Source organism: Trichechus manatus, unplaced genomic scaffold (assembly GCF_000243295.1).
Source record: "Trichechus manatus latirostris isolate Lorelei unplaced genomic scaffold, TriManLat1.0 scaffold00098, whole genome shotgun sequence".
Taxonomy (NCBI): domain Eukaryota; kingdom Metazoa; phylum Chordata; class Mammalia; order Sirenia; family Trichechidae; genus Trichechus; species Trichechus manatus.
The window spans coordinates 10,350,285-10,367,326 of record NW_004444034.1 but is presented as its reverse complement, the minus strand read 5'-3'; the positions used below and the strand labels follow the sequence as shown (position 1 = coordinate 10,367,326).

General features: G+C 40.0%; 1 protein-coding gene across 1 annotated transcript in view; it reads right to left on the bottom strand.

The window, feature by feature from the left end:
• The window catches only part of ROS1 (ROS proto-oncogene 1, receptor tyrosine kinase), a 137,112-nt gene that overhangs the window by 91,402 nt on the left and 28,668 nt on the right, over nt 1-17,042 (bottom strand). Inside the window, 7 exon segments of the mRNA XM_004382746.3 lie at nt 1,316-1,573; nt 2,953-3,446; nt 6,875-6,972; nt 7,894-8,078; nt 8,246-8,368; nt 10,428-10,504; nt 11,349-11,550. Coding sequence (XP_004382803.1) covers nt 1,316-1,573; nt 2,953-3,446; nt 6,875-6,972; nt 7,894-8,078; nt 8,246-8,368; nt 10,428-10,504; nt 11,349-11,550 — 1,437 coding nt within the window.

Genomic DNA, 17,042 nt, shown 5'->3' with positions numbered 1-17,042 from the left:
CTCCAGTGGTCCCACCCCATCTGGAGCAAGGGAGAATGAAGAAAACCAAAGACACAAGGGAAAGATTAGTCCAAAGGACTAATGGACCACAACTAGCATGGCCTCCACCAGACTGAGTCCAGCACAACTAGATGGTGCCCGGCTACCACCACTGACTGCTCTGACAGGGATCACAATATAGGGTCCCTGACAGAGCTGGAGAAAAATGTAGAACAAAATTCTAACTCACAAAAAAAAAGACCAGATTTACTGGTCTGACAGACTGGAGAAACCCCGAGAGTGTGGCCTCCGGACACCCTTTTAACTCAGTACTGAAATCACTACTCCTGAGGGTCACCCCTCAGCCCATAAAACAAAAGGAGACTAAATAGGCACAACAGCCCAGGGGCAAGGAAGAGAAGGCAGGAGCGGACATAAAAGTTGGTAATGGGGAACCCAAGGTCAAGAAGGGGAGAGTGTTGACATGTCCTGGGGTTGGCAACCAATCTCACAGAACAATATGTGTATTAATTGTTTGATGAGAAACTAATTTGCTCTGTAAACCTTCATCTAAAGTACAATAAAAAAATACTTTCTGATTTTTACATAAATATTTGATCTTGAATATGAAGAGAAATGTGTGGTAATGCTGCTTCTATGGTCATGGTCATGGCAGAATTTTTTCTTGCGTTGATTACTAATTGCCATCCCATTCAGAGCACCCAGAAGCCCTCATGACAGCAACAGCAGTATAAGTGGTAGTCACCCTTCTGGGTTTGTTTGTTTTTAATCCAAGAGGATGGAATTCAGCATAATTTACAGTCCCTCAACTTCTGTCACCAAGACCTTCAGAGTTCAAGAAGTGTTGTTGTTGTCTTCGTGTGCCGTCGAGTCGACTGTGACTCATAGCGACTCTATAGGACAGATTAGAACTGCCCCATAGGGTTTCCAAGGAGCAGCTGGTGGATTCGAACTGCTGAGATTTTGTATAGCCACCTGAGCTTTAACCACTTTGCCACTGGAGCTCCTCAAGAACTACTATTGCTTAATAAGTCACGAGAAGGAGGAAATCCATGTAGAAGAAGAAAATTATATTGTTTCCACAAAAAAATATATTGGGAAGTTAAAAATATAAGGTTAGAAACATAAATTTAATATCACACAGTGCTTTATTTTTTTTTCCTTTCCTAATCTTAGAAAATAAACACACACTGAAGAGGTCAATGCACGTTCATTCTGATTTCTTTACTACATTTGAGGCTAGAAGTTTTAAAGGGTGCATGGGGTAAGCCTCTTCTTGTCAGAAACACTCCCTGAATCAAGAACATTTTCTCACCTGGCACCAGGGTAGTACCCACCAAGGGCTCTGACCAGGGGCCAGGCCCCTTGAGAGAACTTGCTCTCACAGCAACCTTGTATTTCGTAGCACTCTGCAGCTCAGGTACATTAAGCATGGTCCCACTTATGTTAGAGAAAAAACGAGTGGTTTCAGGGGGGTCTTGGGTTGATACTTTCACCTCATAAGTCCATTTCTGCCAGGCGGACGGGCCTAATTGGAAGAATTATACAATATTATGGACTAGGATGATATTGGGAGGGGCAAACAAAGAATTGTTAGCAAATTCACTTACAGCCTCATCTTGATTGAGAAGGTAACGGGGCAGTAATACCTGTTACCCCATTACTCATAAGGGTTAGTTTGACAATATGGTGAGTTTGATAGACTAGGACAGCGTCCATTCCTCTCATGCTGCTTATTTTGCATCATTAAAGAAGATATTCTTTCCAGACAGAAGGACACTGTTTTCGGTCAAAGCTGTATGCTTGGCTGCATAGAATGGCCAGAGGGCTTCTGTATAACACCACCAGGTACAATCAGGCTCTTAGTGAACAAATGCTTAATGATGACTCCCTAAGTTTAAATCCCAAGATTCATACAGCACCTTCCTCCAAGAAGTCTAAACAATCCAAAAAAGTTACTTGTTCATTTTCAACTGTCTTTAACATATGAAGCAAACAGGCATAATTAACTTTGTCTTAAAGTAAAAATAGTCAGTGTTTACTGAATACTTACTATTTTTTAGACCAAACCAAAAAAAAAAAAAAAACCAAACCCATTGCCATCAAGTCAATTCCAAAGGCCCACAGGCCAAATCCAGCCTGCTGCCTGTTTTTGTAAATAAAGTCGTATTGAAATACAGCCACGGCTATTCGTTTACATATTATCTCTGGCTGCTTTCAGACTACAATAGCAGAGTTGAATAGTTGTGATAGAGACCATGTGACCCACAAAACCAAAAATATTTACTATCTAGCCCTTTCTTTACAAAAAATGTTTGCCAACTCCTGTTCTAGATGCTGCTCTAAGTGTTCCACATTTGGATATTAATTTAATCTATATGACAATCCCACTAGAAGGTATAATTAATATTCCATTTTCAAGTATGGAAACCGAGGCATAGAATGGTTAAGGAACTTGCCCCAGGGTCATTCTGCTAATAAATGTCAAGAACAGATTTTCAATCCATGCAGGCTGGCTCCAGAGCCCACCAGCCTACCCAATACACATACTGCCTCTCTACAGAGATTCAAGTTCAGAGAGTTCTAGGGAATGGTTCAAGTTCATGCAAGATTTCAGCAGATACAAAATCTGAACTCAAGTGTCCTGTCCTCTTGGCTAACACATTCACTCCATCTAGAATGCCTATAGCTGGATCCTACTAGACGGTCAAGAAATGTTTGAACTGTTCTATTGAGATACACATATAGAATACAGAAATTCTCCTAATGCAAAAGCTAATAAATGCAGAACAAATACATAAAAACTTTCTTTTTAAGCTAGGTAGCTGCTTCTGGTTGATGACTGAACAATTAATGCGGACTCTCGAAATTGAGTCACAATGTTGAGCAACTGAAGCTTTCCTCTCCTTTGAGTGAGGCTAGTAACCACCCTGGGGAGAGCACACTCACTGGCTCCTATGGCGAGGGCAGGAGGCCTCCATTGAACAAGGGCCTGGTGAGAGCCAAACAGCACTGAAAGCTGCTGAGGCCGGCCTGGCAGAGGGTGGAGCTGGGTAGATGAGCCAAAGATGACCAGGTTACCAAATCCAAATTCTTCTATGTGACTCAGGTCACACCCTACGATGAATTCGTTAAAAGATAGAGAGTCCTGTTGGAAAACGGCTTTGCCATCTGTGACAAGGAAGTCACTGTTTTCACAAGCAAAGCTCTTCACATCAGCCAAGGAGACATGAGGTAGGACAAGGTGGGAAGCAGAGCCATCCAGAAATGTTGACATGAAGGCATGGGCGGTGTCATTGAAGTAAATGATTCTCTTGGACTGTGGCTTTACTACAAAGTCCTTTAATGTGCAACTCTCCACAATCCGCACTGCTTCAGAGTCCTGACCAGATGGCACTGGGAGATGTACTCTATAAATGCCGTCTCTCAGGAGATAAAAGACATACCTGATGTAGGAACAAAAGAAGCCGATGTGATTCAGAGCAGTGGTGGATGAGTAACCTCCTCAGCTAATTGCTTTATCCTGTTGCACAATAAGAACCATATATCTCTGGAGTCACTCAGTACAGGATTTCCCAAGGTGCACAAGGGTAAAGGTAATTACTAAAGATATGGTCTATTCATTTAGGTTAGAAGGAACATTGACAAATTTCAGCATAACTTGTAATTCTCATTCCCAATTATTTAAGGGAATCATAAAATTTAAGAACAGAAAGGGTATTTAAAGATTTTCTAATGTAGTCTACTCTTTAAGGAAAGCATACTATATAAAAGCTATGTGACTAAACATGTTACTTAATATAAAATACTTTCCTCCAGAATACACAAACTCTCAAGTCTAACTCAATCCATTTTCCCATGCATTGTGAATGATAAAGTGAAAGAAAGCAAAACATGTAAACCACGTATTTTCTTAAACTGCACAGTTATTATTTTGCTATAAATATCTAGCCTAACTAACTACTTTGCATTAGTAGTGAACTAAATTTTTTTTTAATATTACAATTGTGTCAGACAGTAGGGCTACCACTGTACAAACCATGAAGAAATAACCCACAGGTGACCAAAATAGGAACCACACAGCATTAAGAGAAAAGGGTCAATGGAAGAATTAAAGAAACACACCTAATATGAAGCCAAACCTCACGGGGATGATGTAGTTGATTTTTTAATAATGAAAAAAGAAAACACACACCTGTGAAAATATTTCATTGATAAATCTGTAAAAGGAATTTTAAGTAAAACATGAAACTATTAACTTGGACGTAGCTAATTTAGAATTTTGTGATCATGGAGACAGATACTAATAAGAGTACACTTTTGCTGAGTAAATCTTTCTTAATTTTGACAACCCCATGGATTGGTAGCACTTCAAATTCATGGTCTCTAACCTCTCGCTGGGAAGCCTGATGACATAGTGGTTAAGTGCTGCGGCTGCTAACCAAAAAAGGTTGGCAGTTCGAATCCACCAGGCGCTCCTCAGAAAGAGTCCTGGTGGCAAAGTGGTTAAGTGCTCAGCTGCTAACTGAAAGGTCGGCAGTTTGAACTCACCAGTGGCTCCATGGAAGAAAGATGTGGCAGTCTGCTCCTGTAAAGATTTACAGCCTTGGAAACCCTATGGGGCAGTTCTACTCTGTCCTATAGGGTCACTATGAGTCAGATTGACTGGACAGCAGTGGGTTTGGTTTTTTGCTTTTGGAACCTCTCATCGTATCACAAGAAATTCTATTTCTTGTCCTTGTTAAGTCCTGCTTTTGTTCCCCTCAGTGATTATTCCAAATGTTTATCAATACCCTCAAGACTCTTGTGCTAGAATAATATCCTGAGATATAAACTCCATTTTGAGATATAAACCTATGTTTTCTCTCTTAAGGGAGGACTGCAGCAAGCATAAAGCAGAAATGCCTTGGCTCTCAACTTCCTGCTTTTGTTTTACAAATTCAAAACTGCTAAGGGAATTTGGAGGAATTTCAAAGTAGAGAAAGGGGTACTGATCACAATTCTTGTACTGAAGCAGGCCTTCACTTCACATCACTACTTTGGAGGGAAGAGAAAAGGAGAAGGAAGGTGAAGAAAGGTGGGGTGTGGGAGGAGTAGAGGAGGGGGAGTAGAGAAAGTGGGGTGAGGGAGAAGGGAAGAGGGTTTAATAAGTACACACTCAATGAGTGAATAATTCAATGGTGCAAAATAACAATACAAAGGAAAATCTTTCTAATACCAGGAAAATAAACTGTTTTGACACATCCCAAGAGCTTTAGGAACATTATTTACAAAGTGTTACTGTAAGTTACGTGCTGATTTTTACAGACACTCTCCTGTCATTGTATAAGGAGGTGATTAGAAGACAGGCCCTACATCAAGACATCAAATCCTGGTTCCATTACATAATAGCTATGTGCTTTGGGGCAATTACTAAATCCCCCTGTACTTTGCTTTCCTTATCTCTAAAACTGGGATAATAAAAGTACCTACCTCCTAGGATTGTGCAAGGATTAAGTGCATTATTGGAAGTAATGCACTTAGAAACACTTATGAAGGGTTCAATTAATAATAATTATCAATTCTAGTCACATTTCAAATCTAAGCACACATCAATTTATCCTAATGGAAAAAGGAGCTGTCAAAGACCTCACTGAGATGCATTTTGAATAATTGATTTATTGGATGAAGTTCATTATCCTTAGAATGAGTCATTTTGTGTAACTGCAAGCAACAAAGTTATATTTCATAGAATCTTAGACTTTTAAAATGAGAAAAAATGAGATCCAGAGAGTCCAAAAGAGTAGCCCTGCATCACAAGATTCTTTGGAAATATTCCGTAATTCAATAATTCATTCATATTTAAGAGGTTAAAATAAAATCTGTAGTAAATTATGAATAAGAATGAATAGAAAATCTTGATTTTAAATCAATAATGAGCAATCTTTTTGAAGTAAGTAAATTTATGGAAAAAAAAGTATTGTGGGATGAATTTTTTTTTTTCATTCAAAATTAAAACTTTATTCCTACAGGAAAGAAAAAAAGTTATTCTTACAAAAATCAGTCTTGCTTATTAGCTACTAAACTGTTACTGTCTGGTCATAATTTAAGACATGATAACCCCAAAGCAACTTGTCTATTTTTTCATCCTTTACCTTCATGTAGTGTTTTGGAGTTCACAAAATATAATCACAGTGAATACCTCATTTCATCTTCAAAATAGCCCAACTAGGTAAGTACTATTATTTTCCCCACATGGATGAATTAACCAAAAGTCACAGACATGAAATTACTTGTTCAAGGTCCTACTGCAATTTAGCAGCACAACTGGGCTAAAATGTGTCCCTTTCATTTGTGACAGGGGTTTTAAAAAGAAGCCATTTATTTGTGTTTGGAAATTTTTACTTGTTATTAATCATCAGTCCCTGTCTTCTAAAGTGGATTCTAGCAGGGTTCTCATTAAACCAGCCTCATGGTGTGAGAACCAGACCAGAGAGATGAACTGGAGCTGAATCACTTAGCAAAAGACACACTAAAGGGAGGAAACGAGGCAGGAGGGGTTTCTCACAGGGAAGGTGGAGGAGGCAATGAGGCCCTGAGTCCCACCATAAAATAGTAGCAAACCTAAGACTACAACCCAGGTCTCAGAGTTCCAGGCAAGAGGTCTTCTCCATATACCCATATTTTTCTGTGAAAGAAAGAAAAACTACTTAGAGGAAGCTTAAAGCAAGTTTGAAGAAAATTTCCTCCCAGTTCTATAGCATGAAAACTTTGCCCTGAATTAATATTTACCTGAAATAAGATACATAGATTGGCTTATCCGGTACTATGATGTTTCACGCAGGTAAGTTTCTCAAAGGATTACTGGTAGAAGAGAATTCATACAAGCGCTTACCCATTGTACGAATCAGCTACAATTTTTTGAGGTGCGACAATAGAGGGAGGAGTAATCTCCTCAACGGTTGAGCAGTTCTCTAAATCACAGACACACACCTAGAGAATCAAAAATACATCAGCAGGATTAGTGTCTATCTATATCCAATCAGGCCAAAGAGCATCTCCTGAGCACCTGTTTTGTGTTTGGAATTGTGCTAATCACTTGGAACTTTGCCCTTTAAATGATATATAACCATAAAAGTAAACCCGTCACCGGAGTTGATTACAACTCATGGCGACCCTATAGGACAGAGTAGAATTTCCCCATAGGGTTTCCAAGTAGTGGATTGTCAACCTTTTGGTTAGCAGATGTGGCTCTTAACTACTGCGCCAGCAGGGCTCCAAACGGTATATAGAAAACACTTAAAGCCATTAAAAAGCAGTTTTATACCCTATATACTAATGAGTTTATATCCTATTGGCTTTAATGAAATACAAGTGCCTAATTCCCTGGCTTATGAAGGCACTCAACTATTCTTGTATTTAAGCTGTCTCCAAGCATATGGACTTCTAGCAGTAGTGATGGCCTTTGCTCACTGTGATAAACCTATACCTCCAAAACAAATAGAACTTGAAACACATCAAGACTGTGTCTTCTCAAAGATTTCAGTAACACTGCATTTTCAGAGATCGGGAAGTTACCTTCTTGGTAATTACATAGTTTAAAATACTTGCAGCTGATTTGGATCATGACTGGCAGTCTTACCTAATGAAAACACAGGTACCACCACTATCTTATGTTACATGAATTCTTATAAACCAAATTTGATTTAGAATAAATTCATGGCTCTAAAAAAATCACAAATAAAGATGATTTAAAGGTAGGTCAAGACTAGTAGTGAGTAACCTAGTGTCTGAAACACAGTAAGTACTCAATGAATATTCTTTGAATGAAAGAATTATGTTCACTTGTAAATATACCAAGATATGCATATGTGTATTACTGTATAGTCATTCATTTTAAATTCTCAGACTAACCAGTTCATCCACGATGAAATACAGTCTCTGATAAAGCCAGTCTATGGAGATGGAAGAAATTAAGCCTGAACCTCTGTAAAAAATTCTTAGGTCAGACACATCAGACATGTTGGCAGCCTCTTTCACCCATATGAGATTTCCTTCAGAGAAATAAATAACTTGCTGGTGGACATTAACTGATATTCCTAGAAAAACCATGCAAATACATATACATTATTATATAACAACCAAGACAAAAAAATATACATGGGAGAGAATTTATTCCTTTAATTTTTAATAAAGGGATTAAAATAAAAAGCAACACAGATCTTTCTTTTAATACTGAGGAAACATTTCTGTCCATGATACTGACCTGTAATATTACGGAGTATAATATCTGACTGAAGGCAATGTGCTTCATCTACTAAATATTTTAAAGATCTTTTTCTTAGAGATGTTTTTCTGGATAAAAAGAGCCACTGCTCTTCTGCTTGAACTGAAAAAATAAAATGATTTGCAGATAGATAGTCATTATATACACTGACATAAAAAAATCAATACCACCAAACCAGTTGCCATCGAGTCGATTTCAACTCATGGTGACCCCATGTGTGTCAGAGTAGCACTTCACTCCATTGAGTTTTCAATGGCTGTGATCTTTCGGCTGCGATCTTTTGTGAACTGACAGCCTGTCTCCCAGTGACCAGGCCTTTCTTCTGTGACACCTCTGAGTGGATTCGAACCATCAACCAACTCCCGAGTAGCCGAGTACTTAACTGTTTGCACCACCTAAGGACTCCCTTTAAAGCAAGGGGACTACACTTGAAAGGACTACAAGTGTCAGAAGGCACTGAGGCATTTCATCTACAGTATAATCCACATTATTCCATGATTGATAGTAGGAAGTACAGTAGCAATCAAGTAGGATCTATGTCTGCATGCCCTTAATTACCCCCAGAATAACATCACAGGAGTTATCACCATTCTCAACAGTCTTGCTTCAATAGGAGCTCAACTCATTATCTTCAGTCATGAGAATCTGACTGCTTGGTGGAGGTGCTCCAACCCAGGCAGAGTGAGTTGTCGCATGGCACACACACCTACAGACAGACATTGGCTGTCTCTATTTTGCCTTTAGCATCTCTCCCTTTGAGGCAGGAGAATAGTCCCTACCGAAATGAAATTTGAGGGCTGCAGAACTCTAATGGACATCCCATTCGATTCGAAACTGATCCTGGGTGCATTCGTAAGCACTTTGAGGGCAATTCATAAATGTTATTCAACAATCACAGTAACAACAACTTTAACTCTGCTCTATATTTGACTCACCCTTTCGACATACTTCTTGTATAAAGGCCCCTCCTTTCCTAGAGTCTAGTAATAGCCAAAACACTAAAGGCTGGTGATAGATGACATTCCATACGCACTGGCATAAGCGTGTGCAGTTTAGGGTAAGGCGCATCACATCAAAAAAGGGGGTTCAGGTGAAAAAAAACTGACTCCTTAGGCCTTTGGTGTTATTAAAAACTCTTACTAGTTTTCCCTCAAAGAATTTTCAGCGCTTCTTAGAAAGCATTTTCATTTATTATTTGGCTCACTTAGGCTTCACACAATAAGTATGCAATCTCTCGAAGCAATTGCTAAAATGCCAAAGCCCAAAAGGAAACTTACAAAATAATAACAAAAGCTAATTTTGTAGACTGAACATTCAAAATGGTAAAATGTAAATTATTAAAGTCTAGGAGCCCTGGTGGCACAGTGGTTAAGAGCTCAGCTGCCAACCGAAAGGCTGGCAGTTCGAATCCACCAGCTGCTTCTTGGAAACCCTGTGGAGCAGTTCTGCTCTATCCCATAGGGTGGCTATGAGTCCATCTGGCCGGCAACGGGTTTGGTTTAGGTATATTTAAAAACCTTAAGGAGATTGGAAGAAAAAAAAATCTGAAAGGTATTAAATAACGATACAGAATGTAAAAACGGGAATTACGGCAGAAAGCTTATATGTATCCGCTAAGCGTGTAAAAAGAAGCCCTGGTGGCACAGTGGTTAACTGAAAGGTCGGCGGTTCCAACTCACCAGCCCCTCTGTGAGAGAAAGATGTGGCAGTCTGCTTTCTTAAAGATTTATAGCTTTGGAAACCCTATAGGGCAGTTCTGCTCTGTCCTACAGGGTCACTAGGGGTCAGAATCAACTGGATGGCAACGGGTTTGGTTTTTGGTTTGAAGTGTGTAAATGTGAGTCACAATCAACAGTAATTTCAGCTGTAACCAAGGATTTGTTGGAGATTATCTTTCAAATCCTAAATTTTTGCATTCTAATTTTTTCAAATTTCTATATTAGAATGTGAAAACTTTCGATCTAACCACTTCCTTCTATTTGTCAAATACTTAGATTCACTTAAAATTGAAAACTTATCAAGTCCCCAAAAGACAATTTTTGTTTGGGCAGAAGAGTTGGGGTCTTGGGGTTCACCAGATGACCCAGGGCCTCTGAGATCTGAACCCAGCCTTGCCACCCCTCAGTTCCTGCATAACAGAGGGAGCAACCCTGGGCCATACCTGCTGGGGATGAAGTAGTAATATTAGATTCTGCTTCCGGCCCCTCACCAACTTCATTTACTGCTGCAATAGAAAACCTATTCCAAAAACAATTGGAAAGATATGTTTCATAAGGCATGGTGTGAACGTGAGATAAAAATAGAAGAAGCAAGTAATGTTTCTGTTTAAAGGACGATGTGGCAATGTAGGTATCTAGTTACTTGATGCCTCTGCTCAGCCCTAAAATGACCATCAATCACATCCTTGTTTGCATTCCCCATAGACCAGTTCAGGGTCATGGAGGTTAAAAACTGAACTCTGCTATCTACATGACCCCCATTCCTCCCCTAATTTAAAGAGTCCTGAGTAAATGCTAGGAAAGCTAACAATAATAAAATAATCCCTCTAGTGGTTAATAAAAATACCATTAACGGAATTTGACCTCCTTGCTTCTCCCCTGTTGGATTAAATGAAGAAACGATATTCATGATGTTCATGATGCCTTTGTTAGCCCATATTTAATAAGGATTTTCTGAATACAATAGGAACGCTGAAGAATGTTTTGCATAGGATGGTGTAATCTAGTAAGCATATTAACTTGAAGAAAACCACAGTGACTTCAATCCAATAGCACAAAGGCCAGGGAAATTCTCAAAATACATTTAAACTGTTTTTTCACCCATGTTTCTTAAGTAAGTACGGGGAAACCTGTGAGAGCCAGAACTCGACGAGACTGCCTCGTTTTTCCAGGTCTCGCAAGTTTTCCACCTTTGACGGGGTGCAGTCTTACCACTTTTCTATTGCTCTCTATTGGTGGAAAATATTTGAGTTTTCCTTCTGTTACGGGTTTCCGCCTTACATGGGTTCTGGCTTTCGCAGGTTTTACTGTATCATGCCTGTGACCAGGTGGTTACATTTTCCTTTGCACCACTTCATTCTTACCTGTAGGTGGTACTTGGTAGAGTTGAGTAAAACTGGAAGCTGGTTCTCTGTGTCCCTGAATCTAATTTCTGATTTTTGCTGGTTAGCCTTAAGTTATAGCCCAAAATAGGTCCACCTGGGAACTGGGGTGGAGCCCAGCTGACTTCCACAGTATCAGGACTGGAGCTTTCAATATTTCTGATGAGAGGAGCCGTTTCAGGAACTGGAAGAGATAACACTAACAGTGAGCGGTTCTGAATAGGGTTCATGTTTTCAAGATAGAATATGGGAAAAAAAGTCTTGTTGTCTGAAAAGTTAACAAATGAAATATTTTTTATTAACACTCAAAATGTTACAGAAATAAGGTGGCAAAATACCGATGAGCTACAACTCTTTTTTTCCCCCTTTGGTCCCTAAATGACGCCAGTAAGCTACTTCTCCAAGAGAATCTTTCGAAGGTTATTTTCCTCACTCCTAATTTATGAAATAAAATTAAATATAGATGTGTAGTAATAGGATAAATGTTCTAGGAAAAAAAGTAGCCAAAAATCTCCAAAGACCTAAATGGGTTGAAACGTGGGATGGAACGAGGTTAGGAAGAAGAGAATTTGGAACAAAACCAGAGTTAATGATTAACATGAGTTGAAAGAAGTCCTGAGGCCTTTTCACTTGTTAAAGTGCTGAGGCCTGACTGGTTCCAACTGAAGATGTGGGCTCAGATAAGCCTGGAATAGAACAGTCTGCTTCACATTTTTGGCATCAGCCCTAATGACCCAGACTAAACCCTCCTCACCCCAGCTCCCATGGTCCCCTTGGAATTGAGGATGACTGTGCTAAAGCAGCACCCTTTCCCCTGCAAACGATGAAAAGATCATGCATTAAATTATTCAGCCTTCATTTGTAGATTCTAGAAGCTACCTAAGTGGCAAAGAACAGAAAGGAAGACAAATGACCTGACAGCCTATCTCCCAGTGACCAGTCTCTTGTCTTTGGAACTTTCCTATCCATGTCTCCACCTACTTTTCATAACCACACACTACCTCCCACCAAGCCACACTCTTTGTGTCCTCGTGCTATAGAAAGACACACTGTTAATGATGTCACTTTGCTCTTGATAGACTTCTCTCCCTCTGAATACTTTTGGCAAGTGCTCTGCATCACTACTGACTCATCGGAATCAGAAGAAATAAAAGAGCCATCCTTCACACTGGATGAGTTTTACAAAGCTCCCTTAGTTGGCCTCTCAGCCTTTTTCGGATCCAGTTCGTCACCGACACACAGACTAATTTTTGGCAAACACAAACTTCCTTGCATCACTCTCTGCTCCATGAGCTCAGACTCCTTGGTGAACAGGGAGTAGGAATCATCTCTCACTGATTCAGAAAGGGGAGGGGAAAACAACCTAACTTGCTAGGATCAATGCCCAGACATGATCTACTTCACTACAAGCAAGTTAAATGCCACCTACATGGTGCGATGTGATTATTGTTGAAACCACCCCACAAAAATCTTCCCTGAAAGGCTGGTGTTCCCAGCCTAACAACCACTCCATTTGGTTAAGAAATTATCCTTCAGACAGATCCCAGTGAAAAAGCAGTAACAGCATCCGAAATCATACATTTCTCATAGTTAAAAAAGGATAAGATCACAAAACAATGGAACACAAGACAGGTAGGTTTATAAGTCTTTATGCGGACTAGAAAAGGGAAAGAGAATCTGAATCATGAGATGATATCCATGGAAAGGGCACCCAGAGGAGGACCTGGAAGGCCTGGAGGGTGTACGTGGGCTTGCACATTCAGCAGAGAGGCCCAGGAATAGAAAGCAAAATTTGCCTCCTTTATTATTTTGCTTTGACCAGCCATGGCTCCTGAACCATGGTATCTCTCTAGCACTGGAAAATGTTCCCGCACTATTAGAGTACATGCATTGCTTTAACAAGGAAAGATCCATGTATTCTACTTTGACCTAAAACATTCCAAACATGGCCCTAGGCTGGTGTCTGATCTGAGGTTCTAAGCAAGGACAACCAGGACATAACTGGTGGAGGTGGCCACACATACCCTGAGATCTGATAAGCAGGGAGGGGGTTTTGATCAGGCAAGGGGAGAAAGGCTGTAAACAACTTCATCAGCTACCCAAATCTGCTTCATTAAAGACCCAGTTCGATCTGAGGCTGTCTGCACATAGCCATATCTCCAAAATTGAGGTGGAGAGGCATCTAACAGCCTGGAGCACATACTCCCAGGTCACCAGACAACTCTCCACGAGTGTCAACCCTGAGCATTAGCCTCCCTTCAAGGCTTCTAGTCTTGAATCCTTTTCCTGATGTGAAAGCCACCTCTTTACAAGAAGAAACCAGAAAATGCTCCTATCTGTATCTATATATATATCTATATATATATATGTATATATATGTTTAAATCATCTCTGATAAACTGTTGAAACATTAGCATAGCTTCCCAGCTGGTCTCTCTACCTTTATACTTTCCAATATCTCTCATGCCGTTAATCAATTCTGCGTGTAGCTGCCAAAATTATTTTTTTAGAGTAGTATCTGATGCAGTTACTCCTATTTTTTTAAAACCTTCCAAAGTTCCTAACTGCTTTCTAAATAAAGTCCAAACTTTTTAGCCTGGAAGTCAAGGCTCTTCGTAATCTGGTCCCAATTTGTCTTTCCAAAGTTATTCTATTTCTCTTCATATATCTTATGCTTCTAGCAAATGGAATATTCACTTTTTCCCCTACCTACCCAGGACTCTAATTGTCTTGCCTCTACTCATGTTGTCACTTGAACCTGCTCTTTCCTCTCCTCACATCATGTCCATTATGACCCAGTCAAAATGAAATTTCCTCCAGAGGCTTTTCTCTGTTCTTTCATTCCAGAGATAATATCTCCCTCCTCTAAACTTCCATAGTCATTTTCAGCACCTCTCCTATGCTTTTAATCAAGTGTTACCTTGTTACAGGGTTATTTAAATATGTGCCTTATTTGTCTCCTCTACAAGAGATTTAAGCTTCTTAAAAGCATGATCTGTGCACCTAGTAGATACCACCTGAATATATTTTGAACAAAAGACCAATATCATTTATTTAGAACTAGTACTGCCCTGACTGAGAATATACTAGTTGTCAGAAGAGAACCCCAGACTCACAGTTAAAGCTATATTCCAATGGGGCAACATTCTGAATAAAGGTTGGGAAAGTGGTGAAGCATGGGGTCTAGCAGAAAAGAAGCTTTCTGTTGTTTTCCGGAGATAATGCTACCGTTCCATATGCAGTCACACTCATTCTTCAAACACTTTCATTACTTGGCTATGAGACTTTGGCTCCTGGTTTTGTTCCTTCACAATTCCCTTTGCAGGCTCCTCCTCCTCTTCCTGACCAGCAAATGTTGGGGTGCCCCAGAGCTGACACCTTGACCCTCTCTTCTTTTTGACCCACACTCATTTAAGAGCTTGTCCCCTCTAGTCCCATGGCCTGAAATCACATCCATATGCTGACGACTCCTAAATTGATATTTTGGATATCTCCAACCTACATTCTGAGTTCTAAATTCATATAGTTAATTGCCTCCTTGACAACTCCACTGGGATATGTAATTGTTGTTGTTGCTGTTAAGTGACATAAAATCAATTATTGAGTCATAGCAACCCCATGTGACAGAGTAGAACTGCCCCATAGTGTTTCCTAGGCTGTAATCTTTATGTGAGCAAATCACCAGGTCTTTCTCCCAAGGAGCTGCTAGGTGGTTTCGAATCATCAGTTTTTCAGTTAGCAGCCAAAAGCTTAATCGCTGCACCACAGGGCTCCTTATTAGACTTATAATAGGCATCTCAAATTGTACTTAGCCAAAACAGAACTTTTGGTTTTCCCTAGGAAAGCTAATTCTCCCCTCCCTCCACCTTTCCCCATCTTAGTAAATGGCACCATCTAGGAATTTAGACTGAAAATCTGGGCTACCATACTTGATCCTCTATCATTCCACATCAAATCCATTAGGCAGCTCCATTGACTTTGTCTTCAAAACATATCACAAATCTTTCCACCTTCTCCAACAGGACCATTTTAGTCAAAGCCACTATCATCATTTGCTTGGACTCTTCTCTGGTGTCCCTGCTTCCACCCTTGTCCACTCTCCACCCCTAGTCTATTCTCCATGCAATTGCCAAGTGAGCTTTTAAAAACTGGAACCAGACACTCCCAAATATTCACTATCAGACTTAAAATAAAATCTATTCTCCTTACTATGTCCTATAGGGCTCTTTATGACTGGGCCTCTGGCTACCTATAATATCTCATCTCCTTCTAGTCTCCACCAAACTCACTAAGCTCCAGGCACACTGGCCATTCCTTGAATATACCCAGCTCATTCCCACTGAATACACCTTGCCCTTTGCTTTTGCTGTTCGCTCTTCCTAGAGAATTCATCTCCAAATCTTTGAATGGCTTCTTGCCTTGTGCCATTCGAGGCTTCGCACAGGTGCCATTCTCAGAGAAGCTTTCCCTGACTGGCACCCGTCTAAAATATCTGCCCCACTCAGTCACTCTCTATTGCTTTATTTCTCCTCTTAGTACTTACTACTATCTGAAATTACACTGTATTGTTTAGAAAAATGCCTCTTCATTCATCATGAATTTTCTGTAAACACTCCAATCTCTTGCCCTATCTCTATTTCTCCTCGTGGAAGAGGGTAAGTGCATGTTTGGTGGCAGCAGCCACTGAGCCATCCTAGTTGGTGGAGGTAATAATTTAGAGGTCTTGAACGAGGAAATTTGGTCTCTATCCTTCCCTCTGTATTTAAATCACTAAGAGGCAGCAACATCTTCTCTGTAGACTTGAACTTTCCCTCAAGTTTTTGTTGCTGTTCGTTGTCATTGAGTGAGTTCTGACTCATAGTGACCCATTGTGTGCAGAGCAGAACTGATCGATAGGGCTTTTCTTGAAGTGAGTCACTGGAAGGTCTAAGCTAAGGAGTAGAGAGTTAGCAGTTTCATGCACTGAACTACATCATCCAACTCAGTCTTTATCAGAAATAATGGAGATAGTCCTGTCTCCCATCTGCTGACCCCTTTATTTCTAATTAGTTCAGAAAGCAAGTTAGGAAAAGAGATGCTTTTATTGAGTCCCCTCACAACCCCAGGAAATAGTTTTACTTTGTTACTTTTGACCGTCCTCCCCAACTGGAATATAAACCCCATGAGCATTGGGACTTTACCATCCTTGGCTCCTAAAACAATGCCTGGTATATAATAGGTACTGTAAAAATACTTGTTGAATGAATGAAAATGTTTCTAACCTTCTCTTCAATGGCATTAAAAGTATAACATGAAAATAACCAACTTTTGAGGAAAAAAAAGGAAAGCAAAAAAAGGTTTTTAGAGATTTCATTGTTACACAACCATAGAAGTTTATGACATAAGCAACAACAATACTAAAAAGTCTATCAAGAAATCAATATAGAATGTAACCACTTATCATACCTCTACCACCCCTTGGCATCTGTTACCTGGATCCCTGAAATGGCCTTCTAACAGGTCCCCTGCTTCTTTCCACACCCACTACAGTTTATCCTCAACAAAGCCAGAGCGATCCTTTCAGCATATAACTCAGGTCGTGCCCTCCACTGCTCAAATCTCTGCAGTGACTCCCTATTCCACTCAGAGGAAAAGCCACAGTCTTTCCAAAGGCCAGCTCACACTATGATTTGGCCT